Here is a 20,780-nt window from a genome sequence, read left to right as displayed (position 1 = left end):
TTAACTTCTGAAATACCTTAAGCCTCTTAAAAACTGATAAATATGAAAGTTCTCTAACTGCAGTACAGACTGCTATGCACTTCTGAATGGCATTCTCTCCTTCCTCCTGGGTAATAAGAAGTTGTCTTCTGGCCAGGCACAGTACTATGTTCCTCTCCTGTAGCCAGCTGTGACCACGTGACTACGACTCAGCCCATGTCCCTCTAAGGGAAAGTACTATGTACACACCTGTGTCCTTGCAGGGAGGGGAAAGAAAGAGGATGCCCATCTCTTCCTCCTCTGGGAGGTTGGAATACAAATGTGACTGGTAAGGTCCACCAGCCATCCTAGGTCATGGGGGGGGGGGAGGGGGGCATGCTATGGATGATGGGATGGCAAGATTAAAGAGGCCTGGCACTCTGGGAGTGCCTGGGTGGCTCAGTCGTTAAGCGTCTGCCTTCGGCTGAGGTCATGGTCCCAGGGTCCTGGGATTGAGCCCCGCATCAGGCTCTCTGCTCAGTGGGAAGCCTGCATCTCCCTCTCCCACTCCCCCGGCTTGTGTTCCCTCTCTCGCTGTCTGTCAAATAAATAAAATCTTAAAAAAAAAAAAAAAAGGAGGCCTGGCACTCTGGTGATGAGGAACGGCAACTGCCTAGGATTTGTTTTGTATTAAAGAGGAATGACCTTTTATCTTAGTTAAGCCACTGTTAATTCATGCCAAATCCATCAGCATCTTCTTTTATGTATCTTAGGTAACTAAAGAAACCTAATAGATTGCTATTAGGAAGACAATGAAGAAATGGAAACAATGCAAACTTATTATCCTCAGTTACTTTTAAATCATGAATTGTTTTTCATCCAAGAAGCACCAATGGGTGGAGCACCACCTAAACGTGAGGCACCGCTAGGCGATGGGGCTAGGAGGGCCTCCACCAGCAAAGCTGACAGTCTAGCAGAAAACAGACATGGGTACACAGACAACTACAGAGCAACACACCACACGCAAAGGTGACTAAAAACACGTCTTGAAAAAGCGAACCACATAATAAGGAAATGAGCAGAACCAAAAATTGAAGTAGTTCATATAAAATAACTTCACAACACAAGTCTGTAGTTTAAACAAGAATCAGTGGTATGTAAAACTCTTCCTTCAATGAGATCACAGTAGGAACCATAATTTAAACACACTCTCATTAGTGTATTTTGGTTAATTTGTCATTGTCACAATGCAGTTGTTAACTTGAGTACAAAACATTTTTTTAAAACCTCTAATCTGACCTCCTGTGGCAGCTACCTTCCTCCCCTGCCTCGCCTCTGCTCATAAAGGTGCAAATGGAAGTCTCATCCATCTGCACGCCACTCCGCTCCCTGGAACCGTGCATCCTCAGGAAGACACGTTCTGGGGCCGGGGCTGGGGGGCCACCGCCACACATCTCCCTTTTGTCTACAGAGAAGGCACACTGGTTCTACCACAGTTGGAAAGACATGGAAAGACTAGCTCTTTAGTTAGTTTAAAGAAAAACTACAGAAGTTCCTACATAGTGCTTTCCCCACTCTTAGAACTTGGCCCAGTTATCTTTAGCATGATTCAAAATAGTTATTTAGAAACATGGTAAAGTTGAAGGGGTATTCTTCATTAGGCTATAAACAACCAAGATTGTCTTTAAATTTTCTGACAGAAACTAGGCAACCCTGTGGACTATTTCCCAATTTTTCTCATTACTGGCAGGGAAAAAGAGAAACCTAAAATAAACTAATAGGAAACAAGTGATATTCTGCATTTGTGTAGAATTCTCTTCTGTATTAGAAAATATACACCTTTCTAAGTGGCCCCAAGTTACCAGCAATACTCAGTAGGAAAGAGAAATGCCAAGGCCCCTGGAGGACCTGGGTTGCCGGGTCCCTGGGGCAGGATGACCAGAGTCTGCTCAGAGCTGGATGACCGCTCAGCGGGCACAACATGTAAAGCCCTGGCATCAGCCTTCCCGACAGCGTTGTGGGAAGACAGAACCCAAGGAACAGCTTCACAAATTTTTAAAGTATTGAGAAAATACCGTGAGGAATCATGAATTGTTCATGGAGTAAAGCCACCTTTCAAGATGTCAGAAACAGAACTTAACCACCAAAGATACATACAAAAGAATTTCTAAATAATACACCCTAGGAAAAAGGAAAACTGAAGGCAGGCTGTGCTAGAGCAGCGACTGTTTACGCAGCATGGCGACAAACAGGCAGGCCTGCAGACCTGGCCTGGCGTTCGCTAAGCACTAGGGGTGAGGAGCCCTGGGACCGCCAGCCACGGGCACCTGCTCTAGGGTTCTGGATGGAACGCATCTGAAGGTGTGGGGGGGGGGCAGGGGGGTGGACCTGGTGCTCTGGCACTGGGCCTGGACCCGAGGGAGGCTGCAGTTGTGTCATCCACCCCTGGCTCTCGAACGAGCCCCTCTGGAGCCCCGCTTGCCCTACCTCGGCCCCCCAGCTCTGACTCAAGCCACCTGGAGGCTTGGGTGAGTCTGAGGAGCTGACGGACACACTCCTGCCACCATCACATGCACAAGCATGCAACAAAAGGTTACTGGGGGGGCGCCTGGGGGGCTCGGTCATTGGGCGTCTGCCTTCAGCTCAGGTCATGACCCCGGGGTTCTGGGATCGAGCACCGCATCGGGCTCCCTGCTCGGCGGGGAAGCCTGCTTCTCCCTCTCCCACTCCCCCTGCTTGTGTTCCCTCTCTCTCTGTGTCTCTGTCAAATAAATAAATAAAATCTTAAAAAAAAAAAAAAAAAAAGGTTATTGGGAACAAAGAGCAGATCACATCCCAAGAAACGAACTTGGAATTGAAAAGTGTCAATGGTGAAATGAAATGTGAGCCGATGAGGTATGACAGAAAGACTACTTAGGAGGGAATGAAGGCTTAGAAGACCAATCTAGAGAAATGACACAGATACCATCACAGGGAGAAACAGATGGAAAATATGAACCATGTTAAGAGTTACAAAGGTCCAAATGTATCTAGTTGACAATTGCAGAGCTGATGGCATATACTTTGCAGATGAAAAATGCAAATCCACAGAATCAAGCAGCACATCTTGTTCCAAGCTGGGTCATGAACGAAATGCAAGCATGAGGCACGAGGGAGACGGAAGAGCAGCGCGAAGCTCCGAAAGGAAAGAGCGACCGCAGAGAAATGGCAGCATGTCTGTCAATAGCCGTCCTAGAAACGCGATCTGTCGAGTGTGGAGCAAATACAGCGTCTGAAGGAAAAGGATGCCGGAAGGGTGGTCTGAAGTAGACACAAGAATGTGTAAGAGATAAAATGGTACACATGCCGCCAAATCAACAATGTCTGCGTGAGATTATAACAACGTCTAACATGTGGAGCTTAAGTAAAGACAGAACTAACATATGGGAGAACGGTGTGCAAGCTGGAAGGAGGTGTAGAGAGAGTTAGGATGTCCAGAGGTCCTTGCACTACAGAAGAGAGGGTGAAAGGAATTTTAAGATCTAGATTTGGTTACTATAGAAGGTTAAATTGTAAGGGTAACTAATAAAAGAATAGAAATAGTTTGTAAATTTCCAAATCATTAGGGAAAAAAATTTGGAATAAGAAAACCCATTAAGAAACACACATTAAAAAAAAAAGAAAACCACACACACACCCAAAAAACAAAGTTTTTTTTAAAACAGGATAATAGAAATAAAGACAACACAAGCCAGTCCACATACATCATTTACTCTAATAAATATGAACATATTAAATCACCAGTTAAAAGAAATACATTCTAGATCTATGACGCTTGTAAGAGACATGCCTAAAAGTATAAGGACGTAATAAAGTGGGAAGAGAAAAAAAGTAATAAAGGAAAGAAGAGAAGTAATATAAGGAAAGAAAATGAAAGCTAGGCCAATGCTAACCTAAAGAAGGCAAAGATGACATCAAGGGGAGAAATCCCCCAAAACAATAAAGTATGTACGATTAGGCACCCTGAAGGTAACTGAATAATGACAAGAGAGTCAATTAACCAAGAAGATAAAAAACATTCTGTTTGTGTGTTTCACTGAAAAAACCCCCAGTACAGAGCAGACATGAACTGACCCACAGGAGGCTATGGGCACAGCCGTTCCCACAGAGGGAGACACATGCCTTCTCAGTCACTGACATGTCAGGAGACAAAACACCAGGAAAGACAGACGTTAAGCAGCTTGAACAGAAAGTCCATTTTTATTTTTATTTTTATTTTTATTTTTTTGCCCCACCCCACCCAGCTCTCAGAAAGTCCATTTTTAAAACCACACTGAAACACTTACAAAAACTGGTCACATCAAGCAAATACAGCAGAATGTCAACTGCAGAATCTGGGGGGCAGGTATACATGTGCTCGCTGCACGGTTCTTTCAACTTTCTTTGTGTCTGAATGTTTACATAATAAATTACTGGAGGGAAATGATCTTACACCAGCTCACAAAGACAGTCTCCACGAAAGCCAAAGAAGCTGTTATCACACAGACCATTACCAAGAAAACCTTTGAAAACATATCTGCACATCTAGAGATGAGAAAATAGAAACAAATCCAGAAAAGTTTGAGAACAAACATCAGGTCTTGAAACTCAAAACTAAAATGAAAATAACTGGCAGATTTTACTACATTAAAAAAAAAAAAAAAAGAACAAGTCCTGTATGATGAAAAGCCATTTATGGTCACAGTTGACAGACAAAGACAAGTTGGGAAGAACATACAGAACAAATTCTACAAACACAGTCAATATGACAAAAACCTCTTAATATTAATACGAAAAGAAAATACAGCCAATTTTAAAAAAGGAATATATAAAATGGTCCACATACGGGAAGGTACTCAATATCAACGGTAATCAAGCTGAAGTAAATAAAACAAGCTATTATTTGTCGGTCAACAGGCAAAAACGAACAAGAAAACACAGTGACACCGCCACATACTGTCACCGGCCCGAACGTCCCCCACGCCCGGACTGTCACATGTAGCATGGCCCAGGGATCTGATGGATCTGCTGACACGCACTCAGTCAGTGCAAACAGCTCTCCAGAGTAAGGCTGACGGAAAGAAGCAGGATGCACGTACAGTGTCCTTGCTCTCACACTGAGCTCTGTATTGCCTTGTGCACACACACGGAGAACAAGGGGCGTCTATAGGAGTATTTCTGAAGACAGTAAGACTGTGAAGGTGGTTAACACTAACTGATGGGATTCGAAGATTTTTATCTTATTGGACAATTCTGTTCCAATTTTCTCCAGCTAGAATGTATTACTACCTTTGTAAACAAATGAAAACAATTTTGAAAGGTTCAAAATTAAGTTAAGAGATGAACTCTGACATTCTTTCGTACGCTGTTTTCTTACTAACACTGTGAAGTAACTCTACAAAGTTTGGTTTTCATCGTGACAAGCTCTCATCTGGATCCTGATCACAATGGTAATTACGGGCAAACGTTTGCTCAGGGCCGGCACTGTGTTTGGCCCTCGAGGCGGCTCGTCTCCCCAACTCCACACACCGAGGCAGGCATCAGCAACACTCTCACTCTACACCCCTGGAAGCCCACACCAAGGGCAGGATACGGTGGGGGCAGGACCCGCACCAGACACTCTGCTGCAAGAGGACAGAGGAGTCACACATCCTGCAGCTACCCGGAACCACTAGAGGGAGGGAGAAAGCGGGCAGGGTAAACCCAGCACAGTCATGCCCTGGAACCTAAGCCTCTTAAACCTGCCCTTCTTTTCCTTCTCTATCATGTCTGCCTGATTTACATAGCATACCTACATAAGAATACAGAACAGCCGCCTCAAGACTACAGATAATTCTGCTTTTCACCCACAGCCCCTGAAAAGGCCTGTGATGACACCACGCTGCACCCATTTCTCCCGTGATACAGGCCCTCACTTGGGGACAGCAACCCCCACATTCTCCACTTTACTGACCCCCACCCATTAGTGCCCAGGTCTGTCCTCTGCCCCCCGCCTTCTCTCCCGTCACCTCAATTTCTGTAATCTCTAGAAATAAGCCAAATATATACCAATCCTGATGCAATCTTTGACTTTCATTTCAAACAGATCTTTTTTCTTTTTTTCTTTTTTAAGTAGACTCCACACCCAGTGTGGGGCTCAAACTCACGACCCTGAGATCAAGAGCAGCACGCTCTACCAACTGAGCCAGCCAGGTGCTCCTTGTTGCAAACAGATCTTAAACTGAAAACTCCTGCCTCCAAATACACCATCCACCACCCCACCTTGATGGATACCTGCTTCTTCATTTTCTTTCTTTTAACTGCCTGTTCTTGCCGCCACAGACATGTCAATGCATCATCCATGGGGATTTCAGTTGGGCCCCTGTTGTCCTCTGACTCTGTGTCCCTTTCACAGTATTTACAGTATGCCTGGCTCACTTCACCCGGTGACACCACAGTTCCTACTGGGGCCTCGCAGAGACAGGGCAGGATATAGTTCACCGCAACAGGACGGGCTTTCACGCTGACCTGAAGGATGCGAGCAGGCGCTCCGGCACCCTGTCCCTGGCTGCCTGGTGATTTATAATCCAGGTCCTTCTCAGACTTCAGGGAACTGTCCGCCACAGACTGAACTCTTGAGACCGTCATCCTATCTACCCGATGGTTTTTCACCTCCATTCCTTTATCATTTCTAAATTGAGACAGACTATTGTAGAATAGTCTCAGTTTTACAGAGACGTTGGAAAGACAGCACAGAGCCCCATGCACGGCCCAGGCCCAGGTCTCTCTCCTGTCCCAGCTCCCATCACCAGTGGCACACCACAACTCCTACATCAACACCGACTTACTATTATTAACAGAGTCTGTACTTAATTCAGATTTCATTACTTCTTCTACATCATTTTTTTGGTTACAGAATCCAACTTAATTACCATGACTCCACAGACTCTTCTTGGCTATGTGAGGTTCTCAGATTCTCCATGTTTTTTACCTTCTTGACAGTTTTAAGGTGTACTGGCTTGGTATTTTGTATAATGTCCCTCGACTGGGAATTATCTGTGTTTCGCATGAGACTGGGGTTATGGGTTTAGGGGAGGAAGCCAACAGAGGTGGAGTGCCCTTCTCAACAGATCCTCCCAAGGGCACCTGCCGTCAGCATGGCCTTTCACTGCTGATGCCGACCTTGATCATCTAGCTCAGGTGTTGCCTGCCAGGTTTCTTCACCGCCAGCCGACTTTCTCCCCACACCCCTTTCCAAACTGTCCTGTACAAGTCACCAAGTATAGCTCATCCTTTAAGGTGGGATTTTACGCTCTGCCCCCTTTGTGGTCATATCTACATAAATTACTTATAATTCTTCTGTAGGGGAGATTTGTCACTTCTCATGTATTCAGTCATTTCTAAGAGTATGGACTCATGGATATCTACTTTATAATCTGGGTTATGATATAAAACTATGTCGCTCATTTTGTAGCTCAAATGATGCCAGCTTTAGGCACTTCAGCTGGCTCTTGCAACATGTGGGCAGAGCACGCTTCCTCCCTTCTGGCACCAAGAAGCTCAGGCCCCTCCTGTACCCCCTCCCCCCACCTTTCTAGCATCAGGCATTTTTCAAAGGAGCCCTGGTTCCTTTTATTGATGAATGACATTAGAAACCAGGCACTGGGGACCATGGAAGATCTTAATGCTACTCGTAGGAGTGATTTTATAGCATATGAAATAAACCCACTTTTCTCCTTCATTTCTATTTTTTTTAAAAATGCATGTTCCCTCAGAACTGAAAATCAACATGCTCCAACAACTTCTCCGGTTCCCCCTCCAACAGAAACTCTTCCTGCGAGCGGTATCCCTAGTGGCCCAGGACAGAAAACCAAGTCTAACCAGGCAGCTGGCACACAGACCCCAGCTCCGGCCACCTCCACCCAGCTCGCTCCCAGCGCTGCCGTGCCCACAAACAGCCTCGCTCCCCCTCGAGTAGGCAGGAGGGACACCGTGGTGTCCTGGTTCCCTGATTCCCTTTTTGAACCTTCTTTAATAAAATCCCAGTCCCGTGAACATGGAGTTCTAAATTGCAAATCTCCTCACACCACTGTCCTGTTTAGGATGGCCCAGGATCAGCAACGGGCAAGGACCATAGGCTTCTGAAGAGAGCAGTGGGCTGTTAATGACCCAGCCCTCACAATGAACTGGCAGTTTTCTAGCTGCTACCTGACCTTCCGTGTCTCTGTGCCTTCACAAAGTCTCATCCCTCCTCCCGGGCAGCTCCCCCCACCTGCCCACATGCCTTCTTCGAGACTCGGGGTGACCACATCTCCCCGTGAAACCACCTCGGACATCAAGTCCCACGCTCCCAACACCCCCCACCCCCAGGCACCTCTACTTCAGCTCCTAGGATGTTATTCTACAATTCTGCTCACTCATCTGAGTCTCCCCGCTAGCTGTAAGCTTCCTGAGGGTGAACATTTTGTATTATTAATTTCTGAATATCCAGCACTCGGCTGCCAATGGCTCAGCACGTGCTCAGTAATGTCTGTTAAGTGAACTAATGAGTAAAGAAATAAATGGACAAAGGAACAGATAATCGACCAAATAGCCAAACAGGTAAAACTATCCCTGTTATTTGTGAACCTCCACTTGAACTGAGAACAAACCCAGCGTCATCTCAGACAAGATCTTCAATGATCTGCTCAATTCCAGCCACTTGTACTTGAAGCATTGAGAGTCTGGCAGGCTGAAGAACGCGGCCGTTGTGAACAGAAATCTCCACCACAGTGAGTGCTGTTTCCTGTTTCAGTTACCGATGGTCTCACTACTTCTACATCATCCACCGAAGGCCAGGAAACACTCTACTGAAAATAATTCTGCCTGCTAAGATATCCTGGTTAATCTCAAATTTTTCATTCATCTCCAACCAACTCCTTTTTGCCCTTCCCAATCTGTTAAGGGCACAACGTATGGACAGAGGCATTCAGATAAAGCCGGGCACAGTGTCTGGACGGTGTCCTCTGTGCTGTGCATGCTCACGGACGCTAGGCTCTGCGGACACGTCACGTTCAGAGGTCAGGCTGTGGGCCGGCTCTCAGGGCCTCAAGCAGGACAGACGGCCCAGGTGGCACTCTCCCCCCTCACAGCCGGGCACAAAGGAGACGCGTGTCCATTATGAAAAATAACTATCACATCTCTTATGACCAGTTATTATTCCCAATGGCTGTACCTGAGCTGTAACCAATTTGCAAAAATGGTTATTTCTACTTTTATGTTTAAATGACTACAACTCCCCTGCAGAATCTTGCTTTCAAAGTGATGGGCCAGTAAACTTTCACACTGTGGCCACAGCTGGGATCCAAGAACGTCCAGGCAAAATCTGAAGCCAGTTAAAGTTGCTATCATAGCAGAGCAGTGATAGAGAACCTTTTACTTTATTTTACCCATTTATTTTACATCTCCCAAACACCACAAGGATTTCAGTAATAATACAGCCAGAAAAGGTAAGTGTTGGCCAGATGTGGCACCATTCCTAATGAAACTAAAACGGACCTTTACTGGGACTTAAAGATCAACGCTCTTTTGCTGCATGAATTATCAAAAAGATGAAGTACAGAGGGGCGCCTGGGTGGCTCAGTCGTTGAGCGTCTGCCTTCGGCTCAGGTCATGATCCCGGGGTCCTGGGATCAGGCCCCGCATCGGGCTCCCTGCTCATCAGGAAGCCCACTTCTCCCTCTCCCACTCCCCCTGCTTGTGTTCCCTCTCTCGCTGTGTCTCTCTCTGTCAAATAAATAAATAAATAAAAATCTTTAAAAAAAAAAAAAAAAGATGAAGTACAGAACTTCAAGCCTCCCCAGACATAAACTCCAGCATGGCTTCTATGCATTTAATACAACCTAATATAACAGTCTAATACACAAATTAATTTCAAGATCCGAAAATTTTTCAGTTATCCTAAATATCCTGTTACGTGAGCAACAAGTAATTCACATAGCTCCACCTGTGAAAAAACCCTTCAACAATGTATATAGAGAATGTAGGTGATAACTGAATCAGCAATTCTGAATTCGCTGCAAACTACAAGTGAAACTTCACCCCAATATGATTAAACCTACAGAGATAGAAGTCTGTGCTGACACGCCGTAAACATTATCAGCCCAAAGACATGTGTCAACAAATTAAAATCTCTGCTCACACAGTTACTGTCATTAGGAATTCTTTGCTTACAAAAACTTTCCTTCTTCCAGAAATAATTGTTTTAGAAACAGTAGTGTTTCAGGTTTTGAATTTAACTTTAGGTGAACTAATAAAACCCTCGGTTTGAAGGCTGACGTATTTCTGGGTGCGTGTGGTACAGTGTAGGCGTGTAATACTTACTCTAACACTTCATAGTTGGACTTCTTCTCTAGCGCGTTGCCTCGCATCTCCCAGTACGAGCGCCTAAAACCAGGGAAGACATATATTTACACACACGTATAAGGAGGGTCTACGCTGCTGAACGGTAACTACTTTGCGGCTCAGCCACAAACATCCTGATATGCTATTAATAAAGACCGAATCTCACCCCTGGCCTTACTCCCATGCCCCAGTGAGGCAGAGGTCAGTGAACACAGACTTTGTCCTATTGGACGATCTTGCTTTCTCTTTTAATGTGAAGCAGGTCTGGCTCTCTGTAAAGATGAGACAAGACTCCAGGTGTAAAGGAGGTTAGTTCCATCCACCGGCTGCTGTGCTCATCTCTCCGTCAGAGACTGCTCGCACAAGCAGGACGGCTACAGGGACACCAGCCTCCTGCCACGGCCAGGCAGGCAGCAAGCACACCGACTCCCGCAGGGGCGCACGTGTCACCCAGGGGAAGTGCACTGACATGTGACATAATGATCCGAGGAGGCTCTGCAGGCAGAGGGGCCAGACTCCGGCCTGGAAATGCTGTCTACCATTCTGAATGTTCAGTGTCTGAACTTCATTCTCTTACTCCAGACTACCCATTCAAGCAGCCAGGTCTCACTGGAGCCAGGTCCTCTCTCTGCAGAACCTGCCACGCGTGGGTCGGATTCTCTCTGCACATACACAGTATCCTGCAAAGGGCTAAGCTCTGGCTTGAGCTGCTTTGGGGCACTCGGGATATGACGCATCATCTCAAGTCAAGTTACAGGAGAATGAGACTTTGTTTCAAACCTGTCTATAATAATATAAGTACTGGTTTTGCTTTTCAAATTTGTTTGGCTTTTTCTTTGGCCTACTTAAAATGAAAGTACTAGACTTAGATGAAAAATTCCAAAGGACCCCCAAAGGGTCACTTAGTTGGTTTTCTCGCTTTCTATTCATGCGGGGGGGAGGGGAGCAGGTAAAGGAGGGGCCTGGAGGGGGAGGCTGATTTGTCCGGCTTTTCCTGCAGTGCATTACTTCATAATGAAATCAAGAACACTGAACGGGGCACAGAGGCGAGGGATAAACACAGCACGGGAGGCCAGAGTGGGAAGGAGCAGGAAGGTGACCTAGAACCCAGGGAGTCCCAGCACCACTCGTGCAACAGCGGGTGCTTTCTGACCCTTGCCCCACATAACCCAGTACAGCACTGTCTGCAGTGAGAAAGGGACACCCAAGTATGCTTTCTGCCTAGACCTGTGAGGGCTCAGGGGTGGGAGAGGAACACGAAGAGACCAGTGAGGGATGATTGCTGTTACTGGAAAAAAGAACTAAGGCTGAACACAAGTTTTAAGGAAGAGCTGAACAACCCTCGGGTCCCTGTACGGACTGGTATGTAACAGCCTCATGCAGTATAAAAAATAATGATCTTGGGGGGAAATTCTCACTAACTGTTCTGAGCACACATCATCAAATTTTGGCTAGTTTAACCAACTCATCTTAAACTAGCAGCCTAAAGTAAATTTTAATTGAAATCACACCTGAAAAAGGTAAAATACTCTTTTATTCAAAATTAAAATGGTGGCATAGAATACATGACACACGGTGACAAATGTTACCAGAATCAAGAACGATAGCCTCAGAGGTCCATTTCCCTCACCCCTGCAGCACGGCTGCCACTGACCATATGCGGCTATTTATGTTTCCATTTAAGCGATGTGCACGAGCACATTTAATCCCTCAGCCCACCGGTGGGGTGGCGAGCGGCTAACACCTGGGATCCCACAGACACAGCACACTTCTATTACCCCAGGAGAGTACTGGGGAGCACTCTCAGACCTACCTACATTTGCACGCTCTCATCAATCATTCCACTCCAAATACAATGAAATACCATTTTAAAAGATCCTAAGATTTCTAAAAGTAGCACTGACAACCTAATTCAAAATCTCAAATTTTTACTCAAATTTTATTCAATATTTCATTAGCAATCTTTATGAGGAAAAGGAAAATACTTGGATAATTTCCAAAACTAATGAACACCGCTGATGAGCAAAGTCCTCAATGCCTAGTTACCACCTTACCGTATCTCTAGACAGCCCAGCTTCAAAGCAATGTCCTGGTCCACGCGGTCAGCTATCTCGGACATGTAGTCGCTCTTCACCTGCAATCAGAAGGAATGGGGGAAACAAAGCTGCGTTAGAAGAGCACACTGCAGAGTCACCCATTCCACGGCTGTTTCCAGGGTGCCGTTCACATCCTCCAGACACACTGGGCCAATAATTATGCTGGATGCTGGATACAGAAATGAGCGACGCCAAAAATAGCTACAGAAATACAATGGACTCTTACTAAGAACTCATCTAATCCATGAGCACTTAGACTTTAAGAAGCAACTAACATCATCTGAATCGCAAACTGCTTTAGACCCTCCCCATGCTGTCACAAGTGAAAGCAAGAAAAAGATCTCTATTTCCATGCAAATTTGCAATGGATGTATTTTCTGAACTCAAACTACAGACAGTCCCAGCAGCATTCTTTGGACCCCAATGGCAAGGGCAAAGAAAATTTACATATTTCAAAATCCATGCAACTCTGTAAATGACATGCTTCCACCTCACCATCACCTGTATGTGATTAATCTGCAAAGTCATAACATGTGTAAAATCTAATATAAAGAGAAGAATCTTGGAATGAGCACCAGGTGTTATAAGCAACTGATGAATCACTAAATTCTACCTCTGAAACTAATAATACACTCTATGTTAATTAAATTGAATTTAAATTTAAAAAAAAGAGAAGAATCCAAAAGAATTCCGTAAGCACCTTCCGAGTAATGATTATGCTCAATCACAGTACCTGGCAGACTGCTAGCTGGACCTGAGAGCACCTGTCAGTGTGAAGACACTTCCCAAGATGAAATATGTAAGATCTCCTTATAGAATATCATCAAGAGATCAACATCTGCAACTGACAATAGAGAGCACTATTCTGAACCTCAGTTAGTGAAATGTTATCACTCCCCCAAAAGGAAGTCCATTATTCTCATTAGCAGAACTGTATTACAAAAAACTACACTCAATCACTGTATTATGAATTTCACCAATACAAAATTTTGTGGAAATCTGTCTTGTCTCTTATTATAGAAGTATTTCAAACACCCTTGGTTTTGCCTCTTAGTGCTCAACTCTGAAGTATTTACTCTCGGGCCCTTCACAGAAAAAGTGTGTTGACCTCTGCCCTAGAAAAAAAATTCCAAAGATCCTGCTCTTCAACTATTACCTCCTAGCCTGTCAGCTCACTTGCTCAAAAGATTTCTACTCCCCAGTTAAATACTCTGTCTACCTTACATCATATATCATCACCCTGATCTTCCCTTGCAAAGACCCCCCAACTTCCCAATCCCTAATTATCCCTTTATTCTAACTCTCTGACAAAACCAACACCTACTAAACAAACCACCTACCTCCTTCGCCAAGCTTATTGCCGAGCAACTACAGAAACTATAGTACAATATAAGCTTTGCCTCAGTTCATGATGCCAAACCTCAAACGGTTGGCTGAAACTGCCCAGAAACTCAGCAATGTTTGCCTAGGAAGTTTGCCAACACAATGATTCACACTTCCTCCAGTCACTTCACCACATGTCTTTCTTACAGTGAAAAGTTTTCGATGGGAATATCCTCTTCAATGTACCAAGAATCCAGAACCCGATGTGCACTGTACTCACCTACTCACATTCCTTTCTCTTAGGGGAGGAGCGATGACCAGTCACCTAGCCATAGGCAACCATATGCTATTTCTGATCTGAACATCATTTCCTCTCAAAACCTTTGCCTTATTTTCTGCATTAGCACCTAGACCTCGGTGGTTAATAATATTTATTAACAGAGTAAGTGAGCAAATGAATGAATTAATAAAGTCTTCAAATTGGGGTTTGGGTACCTCTGTGAATATCATTTTCCATGTAAATAAGCAACAGTAATTTCTACTGTTTACACATAGTAGGTATTTAAGACTGATTCAAACTGATTTACTCAATCCACTAAATTAAGTTAAAAGCTTTAATCCTAGAATCATTTTGTTTATACTTCAACTGGCCCTTTCTCCTATATAGCAAAAAATAAATCCAAATTTAAAAACAAAGTTTTTGCATCCTAAGTAGGTTTATTATTGCACACAAAAATAAAGGCACAAGAGATACATCAAGACATGTATTTCTGTGAGTTAGAGAAACACCACAGTTGTTCTGACTGAAACAGTCGATCTTAGTTTATAGTTTGGTTAGGACTTCAAAGAGACCACAGCAGAATATCAATTACATGCTGAGTAAAATTACCCCAAAGATAAAAATGTAGTGATCTGAAGGGGCACATGCACCCCAATGTTTACAGCAGCAATGTCCACAATAGCCAAACTGTGGAAAGAGCCTAAATGTCCATCAACAGATGAATGGATAAAGAAGATGTGGTATGTGTGTATATATAATGGAATATTACACAGTCAACAAAATTATCTTAAAGCTTAATTATAATTTTTAAGCACTTTTCACAGGTGGCAAAACGTAATCGTATACTTTCATTCATCAAAACCAGATTCACATTAGTTGCAAAAATGCAAACAGAGGCCACGATAATTTAACAATCTCTGTAGAAAATCCCATTATGAACATGACTTAAAAGCTCTAGGAGTTGCTTTCCTAGATCAACAGTCTACTGCTCTCGCTCTCAGAGCTCTGTGCCCATGGTCTGAAGTGATTGATGCGCCCTGCAGAGTGGACTGACCCCACATGAAGCCACCCCAGCAGACCCTCGGCTCCCTGCATCCCTACCGCAAGCCCTGTGGCAGCTTGTGTCTGCAAGAGGAGACAGCGAACCCCATCCGATTTCCCTGACGGCCCCCCCAGAGAGGACGTTCTCTGAAGCCACCATGCGCATTCACATACTGATGCTGTGCTCAGGCATTTTTAGGACTCCGGGTTCTATATGCTCAGTGTTCATTTCTCTTATAAGACATTTCTTGGCTACCTTTCATCTCCTACTGACTTTCAGTGGAATTCACTGCCTCTCATTTGTGAAATATATGCACTTTACTGAGCATTTAAGTGTGTATATGTGGATAAAATTGCTTAAATATACTGAGCACCCTGGCAGGCAGACTTGTCTGTAACATGTCCTATAATCCTCACAGCATCACTGTGAGTTGGCAGCACCATCATCCCCAATGTAAAGCCTCAGAACAAGCCTAACGAGAATGAAGGTGACAACAGAGGGGCTGCCTATTATTTAAGGAGTACTACCAGGGCCGAGGTACATGCTTTCACATATGTTATTTGCAATCTTTACAGTAATTCTTCAAGGTTGGTGTTAGTAATCCCATTTTACACATAAAGATCAGGAAAGTTAATTCACCCAAGGTCACACTGCAAGTGTTTGAAGAGTGAGGACTCAAGCACCAGTCGGCCCACCCCTACAAGTCAGGCTTCAGCGTGTGCCCACATCGCCTCCAAACTCTCTCACAGGGAAGACCACAGTCTTCCTCTACAAGAAGACCAGGGGCGGGTGGAAGCGCATCCCGTCACCCTGCTGCGTACAAGGGCTGACGTAATGACTTCCCATGCACCGCCTGCTTCGCCTGGCCACTCTCTCTTCATGTCACAGACAACTACTGTGTGCTGACCCCAAGTGCAGCACTTGAGCAAGCGTCTTTCAAGAAAAGACTTCTGAAAGCTGGTGTTTGGTTTGTTTTTAAAGATTTTATTTATTTATTTTAGAGAAAAAGAGAGAGAGTGTGTGAGCAGGGGAGGGGCAGAGGGAGAGAGAAAGAATCCCAAGAAGACTCCATGCTGAGCAGGGAGCCCAACGCGGAACTCAGTCTCACAACCCTGAGATCATGACCTGCACTGGAACCAAGAGTCAGCTCTTAACCAACTGAGCCATCAGGCATCCCCGGTGTTTGGTTTTTCAAATTAATCTGTGTCCATGTTGATGTCAATTTCCTACTTCAAAAAATAGGGTATATTTGGACTTCCTTCTGTGGCAAGTACTGTTATTTATATTCATTAGTTTTTTCTTTACTCTGCGAGAGAATCAAACAACCCAAGTTCTGTAAATCCTCCTAGTGAGTGACTAAGCTTTGAGATTGGTTCTGGGGACTCGACGACCAGAGTGTTCCTACCAGTGTGAGAGTCTGTCAAAGTCCCTCAGGTGGGCTGAAGGCAAATTTATAATGCCTTCCCATTTCTGAAGTCTTTCATACAGAAGGATGGCCAAGAAATATGGGCTGAATAGAGTAACTATGCAGGATTTACCTGAATCCTCAATAACATGAGCGCTTCTTGAATCAACAAAAATATACAGCAGTGGAAAAAGAAGAAGAAATGTACATTACTCAATCTATCAAATAAGTACAGAAAACAGACCTTTGAGTAAGTCAGACTTAGACTTATATTTATTTTACCTTTTTTTTGGAAAAGGACAGCGGATAATTACCACGTTGAAAATGTCAGGTTTCAAAAGGATTAAAGGTTAAAAGAGCCTCCCATTTGGAGCTGGTGTTCCAAAATGTCTTAACTGGCAGGAAGCTTTATAGCCAAGAAAATACAGATAAAGAAATCAAGGTCTGATAATACAATTATCTGAATAAAAACTTGTAAAACTAAAAAGTCTGAATAAAAAATCACAGGAACAAGAAACCACACACCCTGGCACCTCAATATCTCCCGAGGCATGTTCAGATTCTATTCCTCAGGGTGAGGTTACGGCTCTGCCCTTGGTATCTTCTTTCAACTTCCTACCAGAACTCCTTTTGTCAAATAAGTCATAATTATGTTACAGGTAATGTTTTCAGGACAGGATGTTACAGGTAACACAGGAACAACACATGTCTGAACTGCAAGGATCCACTTATGTGTGGATTTTTTTTTTTTAAGATTTTATTTATTTATTTGACAGAGAGAGACACAGCGAGAGAGGGAACACAAGCAGGGGGAGCGGGAGAGGGAGAAGCAGGATTCCCGCTGAGCAGGGAGCCCGATGCGGGGCTCGATCCCAGGACCCCGGGACCATGACCCGAGCCGAAGGCAGTCGCTCAACCGACTGAGCCACCCAGGCGCCCGCATGGACTTTTTTTTTTTGATAAACACAGTACAGTCCTGTAAATGTAATTTCTCTTCCTTATGATTTCCTTAATAACATTTTTAATCTCTAGCTTACTTTATTGTAAGAATATTGTATATAATACAAACAACATACAAAATATGTTAATTGACTATATTATTAGTAAACCTTCCTTCTGATCAACGCTACGCTATCAGTAATTAAGTTTTGGGAGAGTCAAAAGTTATACATGAATTTATGACTGTGCAGGGGGTCAGCATCCCTCACCCCACATTGCTCAAGGGTCAACTGTACTCATTTTAACCTTAAAATATTTGCAGGAGAAAACAATGGGAACACCATGTCGGACCCATGCATTGTAAGAGCTGAAAATTTCGAGTGCCAGATGACTTCTATACAAGTTCGGCATCAATACAGATTTAGTTAATATGACAACTTCCTGACCAAACATGGGCATCACTCTTCAAACTAATGGCCACCATTATTTGCAAAAGGTTGCCAACCAAATACACCTTTAACAAGTGAGATTTCAGAGAGATAAAGAGGAATAAAATGTTATATGGCAAAGGAAAAGTTTGATTTCAGGGTAAGGCATACTTTCCTTGTTTTATAATGAGCCATTAGCTTTAGCATCAAAACTTAGTTTTATAACTTCTGCTCTACAGTAAATAGGGTTATAACAAGATTCTAGTTTATTTTTAGAGTGTGCTGATTAATATCTTTCAGAATATTCTAAAATGGGTCAAAAACATTTAGTGAATCATTTGCAGTATCTCACATTGGTAGTCACATTTAGGACATCGTTAACTGAAACTGTACATCCACAAGATAATCTCCAACCAGTAACCCAACATTCAATATATCCGCTGACGTTGTTTCCTGCATGACACCATCCAAAACAATGGACAAAATGAATAGTGGGCATAGCTGAAATTTCTAAATAATAAAATTAAGGTAGTTTATTATAAGTGCTCTCTGTTTCCTGGGATCGGAATAGTGGTAGAGAGAATCCAAATATAATTCTTTTATTTCTACCCTGATAAAAGAGCCAAAATAATAAAAATACGTGTTCTTCTAAAATAGAGATGACAACAGGTAACACACTCAGGAGTATTTATTTACTCATCTCCAAGCTAGACCCTAAAGATTCCCACATGTGAAATTCAACCAAATAACAGCTCGTAACAAACATACAAGGAAACGTATCACTGACTGAGAGTCAGTGTAAACCATCACCATGGTGAAATGGTAAAGAAATAAAAGGCAGAAAAATCAGAAAACAGTAAGAGCCATTAACAACGGCCTGGCAGATTTTCTTAAAGGGGGAAGGGACACATTTTGCTAAATAAAAACTCAGCAAATGCATTACACATCAAAGTTGGTTGCGGCTGAGGAGAGTGGGCAGTGACGTGATAGATTTACCTGAATCGTGGATCCCCGGGGGACAAAGAGCCAAGACAGGAGAAGGAAGTGGATGCACAGGGAGGGCAGCCAGAGCAGTTCTAATGTGGACCCACATGGGGATCTCAGGCCAAGTCACAAAGAAGGGAGAAAAGGCAAGGTCTGAGTCGGTATCATAAGACATTTCAAAGAACTGATGAAAAGAGATGAGCCCCTGGTACAGGGTGCACATCACAGGTCAAGCAGGACAAAATGAGTGGAAATCCACACCTGGTTTGTAATAAAACTCCTGAACACTAAAGACAAAGAAAAGGTCTTAAAGCCACCCAGAGAGAAAGGACAGACAGATCACCTTCAAAGCCAGGATGACAGCCAACTTCTCAACAGCAATAATAAACATCAGAGTTCTGAGAGAAAACACTCCCTGGCCTGACTTGTACCCAAAAGCAGGAAAAGGAATCCTAGCCACACGGGAGGCCTGAACAACACTGTCAACAATCTTGAATTCATGGGTGTTCGTCACACTCTACTCAACAATCACAGAACACACGTTCTCCTCCAGCAAAACCAGAACCCTGACAAAATCTCAGTAGGTGGGAGGTGGGAGGTGCTGAAACAGGTCTAAACAAAGTTTGAACAACTAGTATCAAATGAACCACAGTCTCTAACCACAATTCAAAATTATTTTAGAAATGAACCAAATGGGATACATGTTTAAATCACCTTATGACAACTTCCATTTCTACCAAAACAGTGGACCAAATGTCCTGACAAGGCTGCTCACTGAAAACAACTAAAAGTGCTGAATAAAACTTTTTTTTTTTTTAATCTTCTGGAATGCTTCTATGAGCTGGATGACAAACAAACAAAACAATATCCAAACCCTAGTCAGGCCGCTGAGGGAATGCAGAGGGCTCAGGGAAAATCTCAGGTCAGCTTCTACCCTAGGCCAGAACCAAACACACACTCACTGTGAAATGTGACAACTTGCAAGGGGAAGTAAGGAAGGGGATGATGGACACACAGGACCAGGTTTGCCTGCATGGTGTGAAAGGGTGGGGGCGGGGAGATGTGACAGGAACAGGGGACCAGGAGACATCAGGCATGTTCTCTTCATTTGGGCCATAGGATCACAGGCACTCACGCTAGTACTAAGTATCACACCGCACAAAAACATACATGTACTGGGTGTTACCAAACTAAACAATTAAAAAGAATCAAGGTCATCAAATTCTGGGCCCCTTAAAAATGGATCCATTTAGCTTAGAATTCAGTGAAAATATACATATGCATATATGTATACATCTTACATATTTTCATCAAATAGTAAAGATCTTAAAAATTACAGAATGGCTATCATTTAACTCTGAGGCTTCTATTAAATAACTTATCCCTGAACTCAGTGAAAATTTCCACACTCAAGTTCTTACAAAATATCTCCGTTTCATTCACATTTAAACAGGCCTTGGGGGGCGCCTGGGTGGCTCAGATGGTTAAGCGTCTGCCTTCGACTCAGGTCATGATCCCAGGGTCCTGGGATCAAGCCCCACATCGGGCTCCTGGCTCAGCGGGGAGCCTGCTTCTCCCTCTCCCTCTGCCTCTCTCCCTGCTCATGCTCTCTCTCTCTGTGTATCTCTGCGTCTCAAATGAATAAATAAAATCTTTAAAAAAAAAAAAAAATAAATAAAATAAAATAAACAGGCCTCGGCTATAAATAGCTGCTGAAAGGCCAAATTTTTGCTATAAATAGCTGCTGAAAGGCCAAATTTTTACTTACGCCGTGTGCGCACGTGTGCGCGCGCATGTTTAAACAGGAGGAAGTTCTGAATTCCTAGCTGATTTTTCAACAATGTTAGTATTAAGCCCATTTCCTGCCTGCACAGGTGAACATATGGATCACCCATAATAGTTCCAGAATTTCCACATGTGCAACAGGACAGATTCTGCACTGGAA

At 43.7% G+C, this 20,780-nt stretch overlaps 1 protein-coding gene across 14 annotated transcripts in view; it reads right to left on the bottom strand.

Annotated features, from left to right (window-relative positions):
- The window catches only part of PTK2 (protein tyrosine kinase 2), a 258,682-nt gene that overhangs the window by 125,236 nt on the left and 112,666 nt on the right, over positions 1-20,780 (bottom strand). For all 14 annotated transcript variants that reach the window (XM_064587827.1, XM_064587819.1, XM_064587821.1 and 11 more), the window contains 2 exons: positions 12,393-12,472; positions 10,318-10,380 (listed from right to left, as the gene is read on the bottom strand). In XM_064587827.1, coding sequence (XP_064443897.1) covers positions 10,318-10,380; positions 12,393-12,472 — 143 coding nt within the window. The remainder of the gene's footprint in view (positions 1-10,317; positions 10,381-12,392; positions 12,473-20,780) is intronic.

The sequence above is a fragment of the Mirounga angustirostris genome, unplaced genomic scaffold (genome assembly GCF_029215605.1).
Source record: "Mirounga angustirostris isolate CCGP_5_RB_7025 unplaced genomic scaffold, mMirAng1.0.hap1 SCAF_4, whole genome shotgun sequence".
Taxonomy (NCBI): domain Eukaryota; kingdom Metazoa; phylum Chordata; class Mammalia; order Carnivora; family Phocidae; genus Mirounga; species Mirounga angustirostris.
Note: the sequence above shows the minus strand (reverse complement) of the source record. Positions and strands in the feature narration are given on the sequence as shown.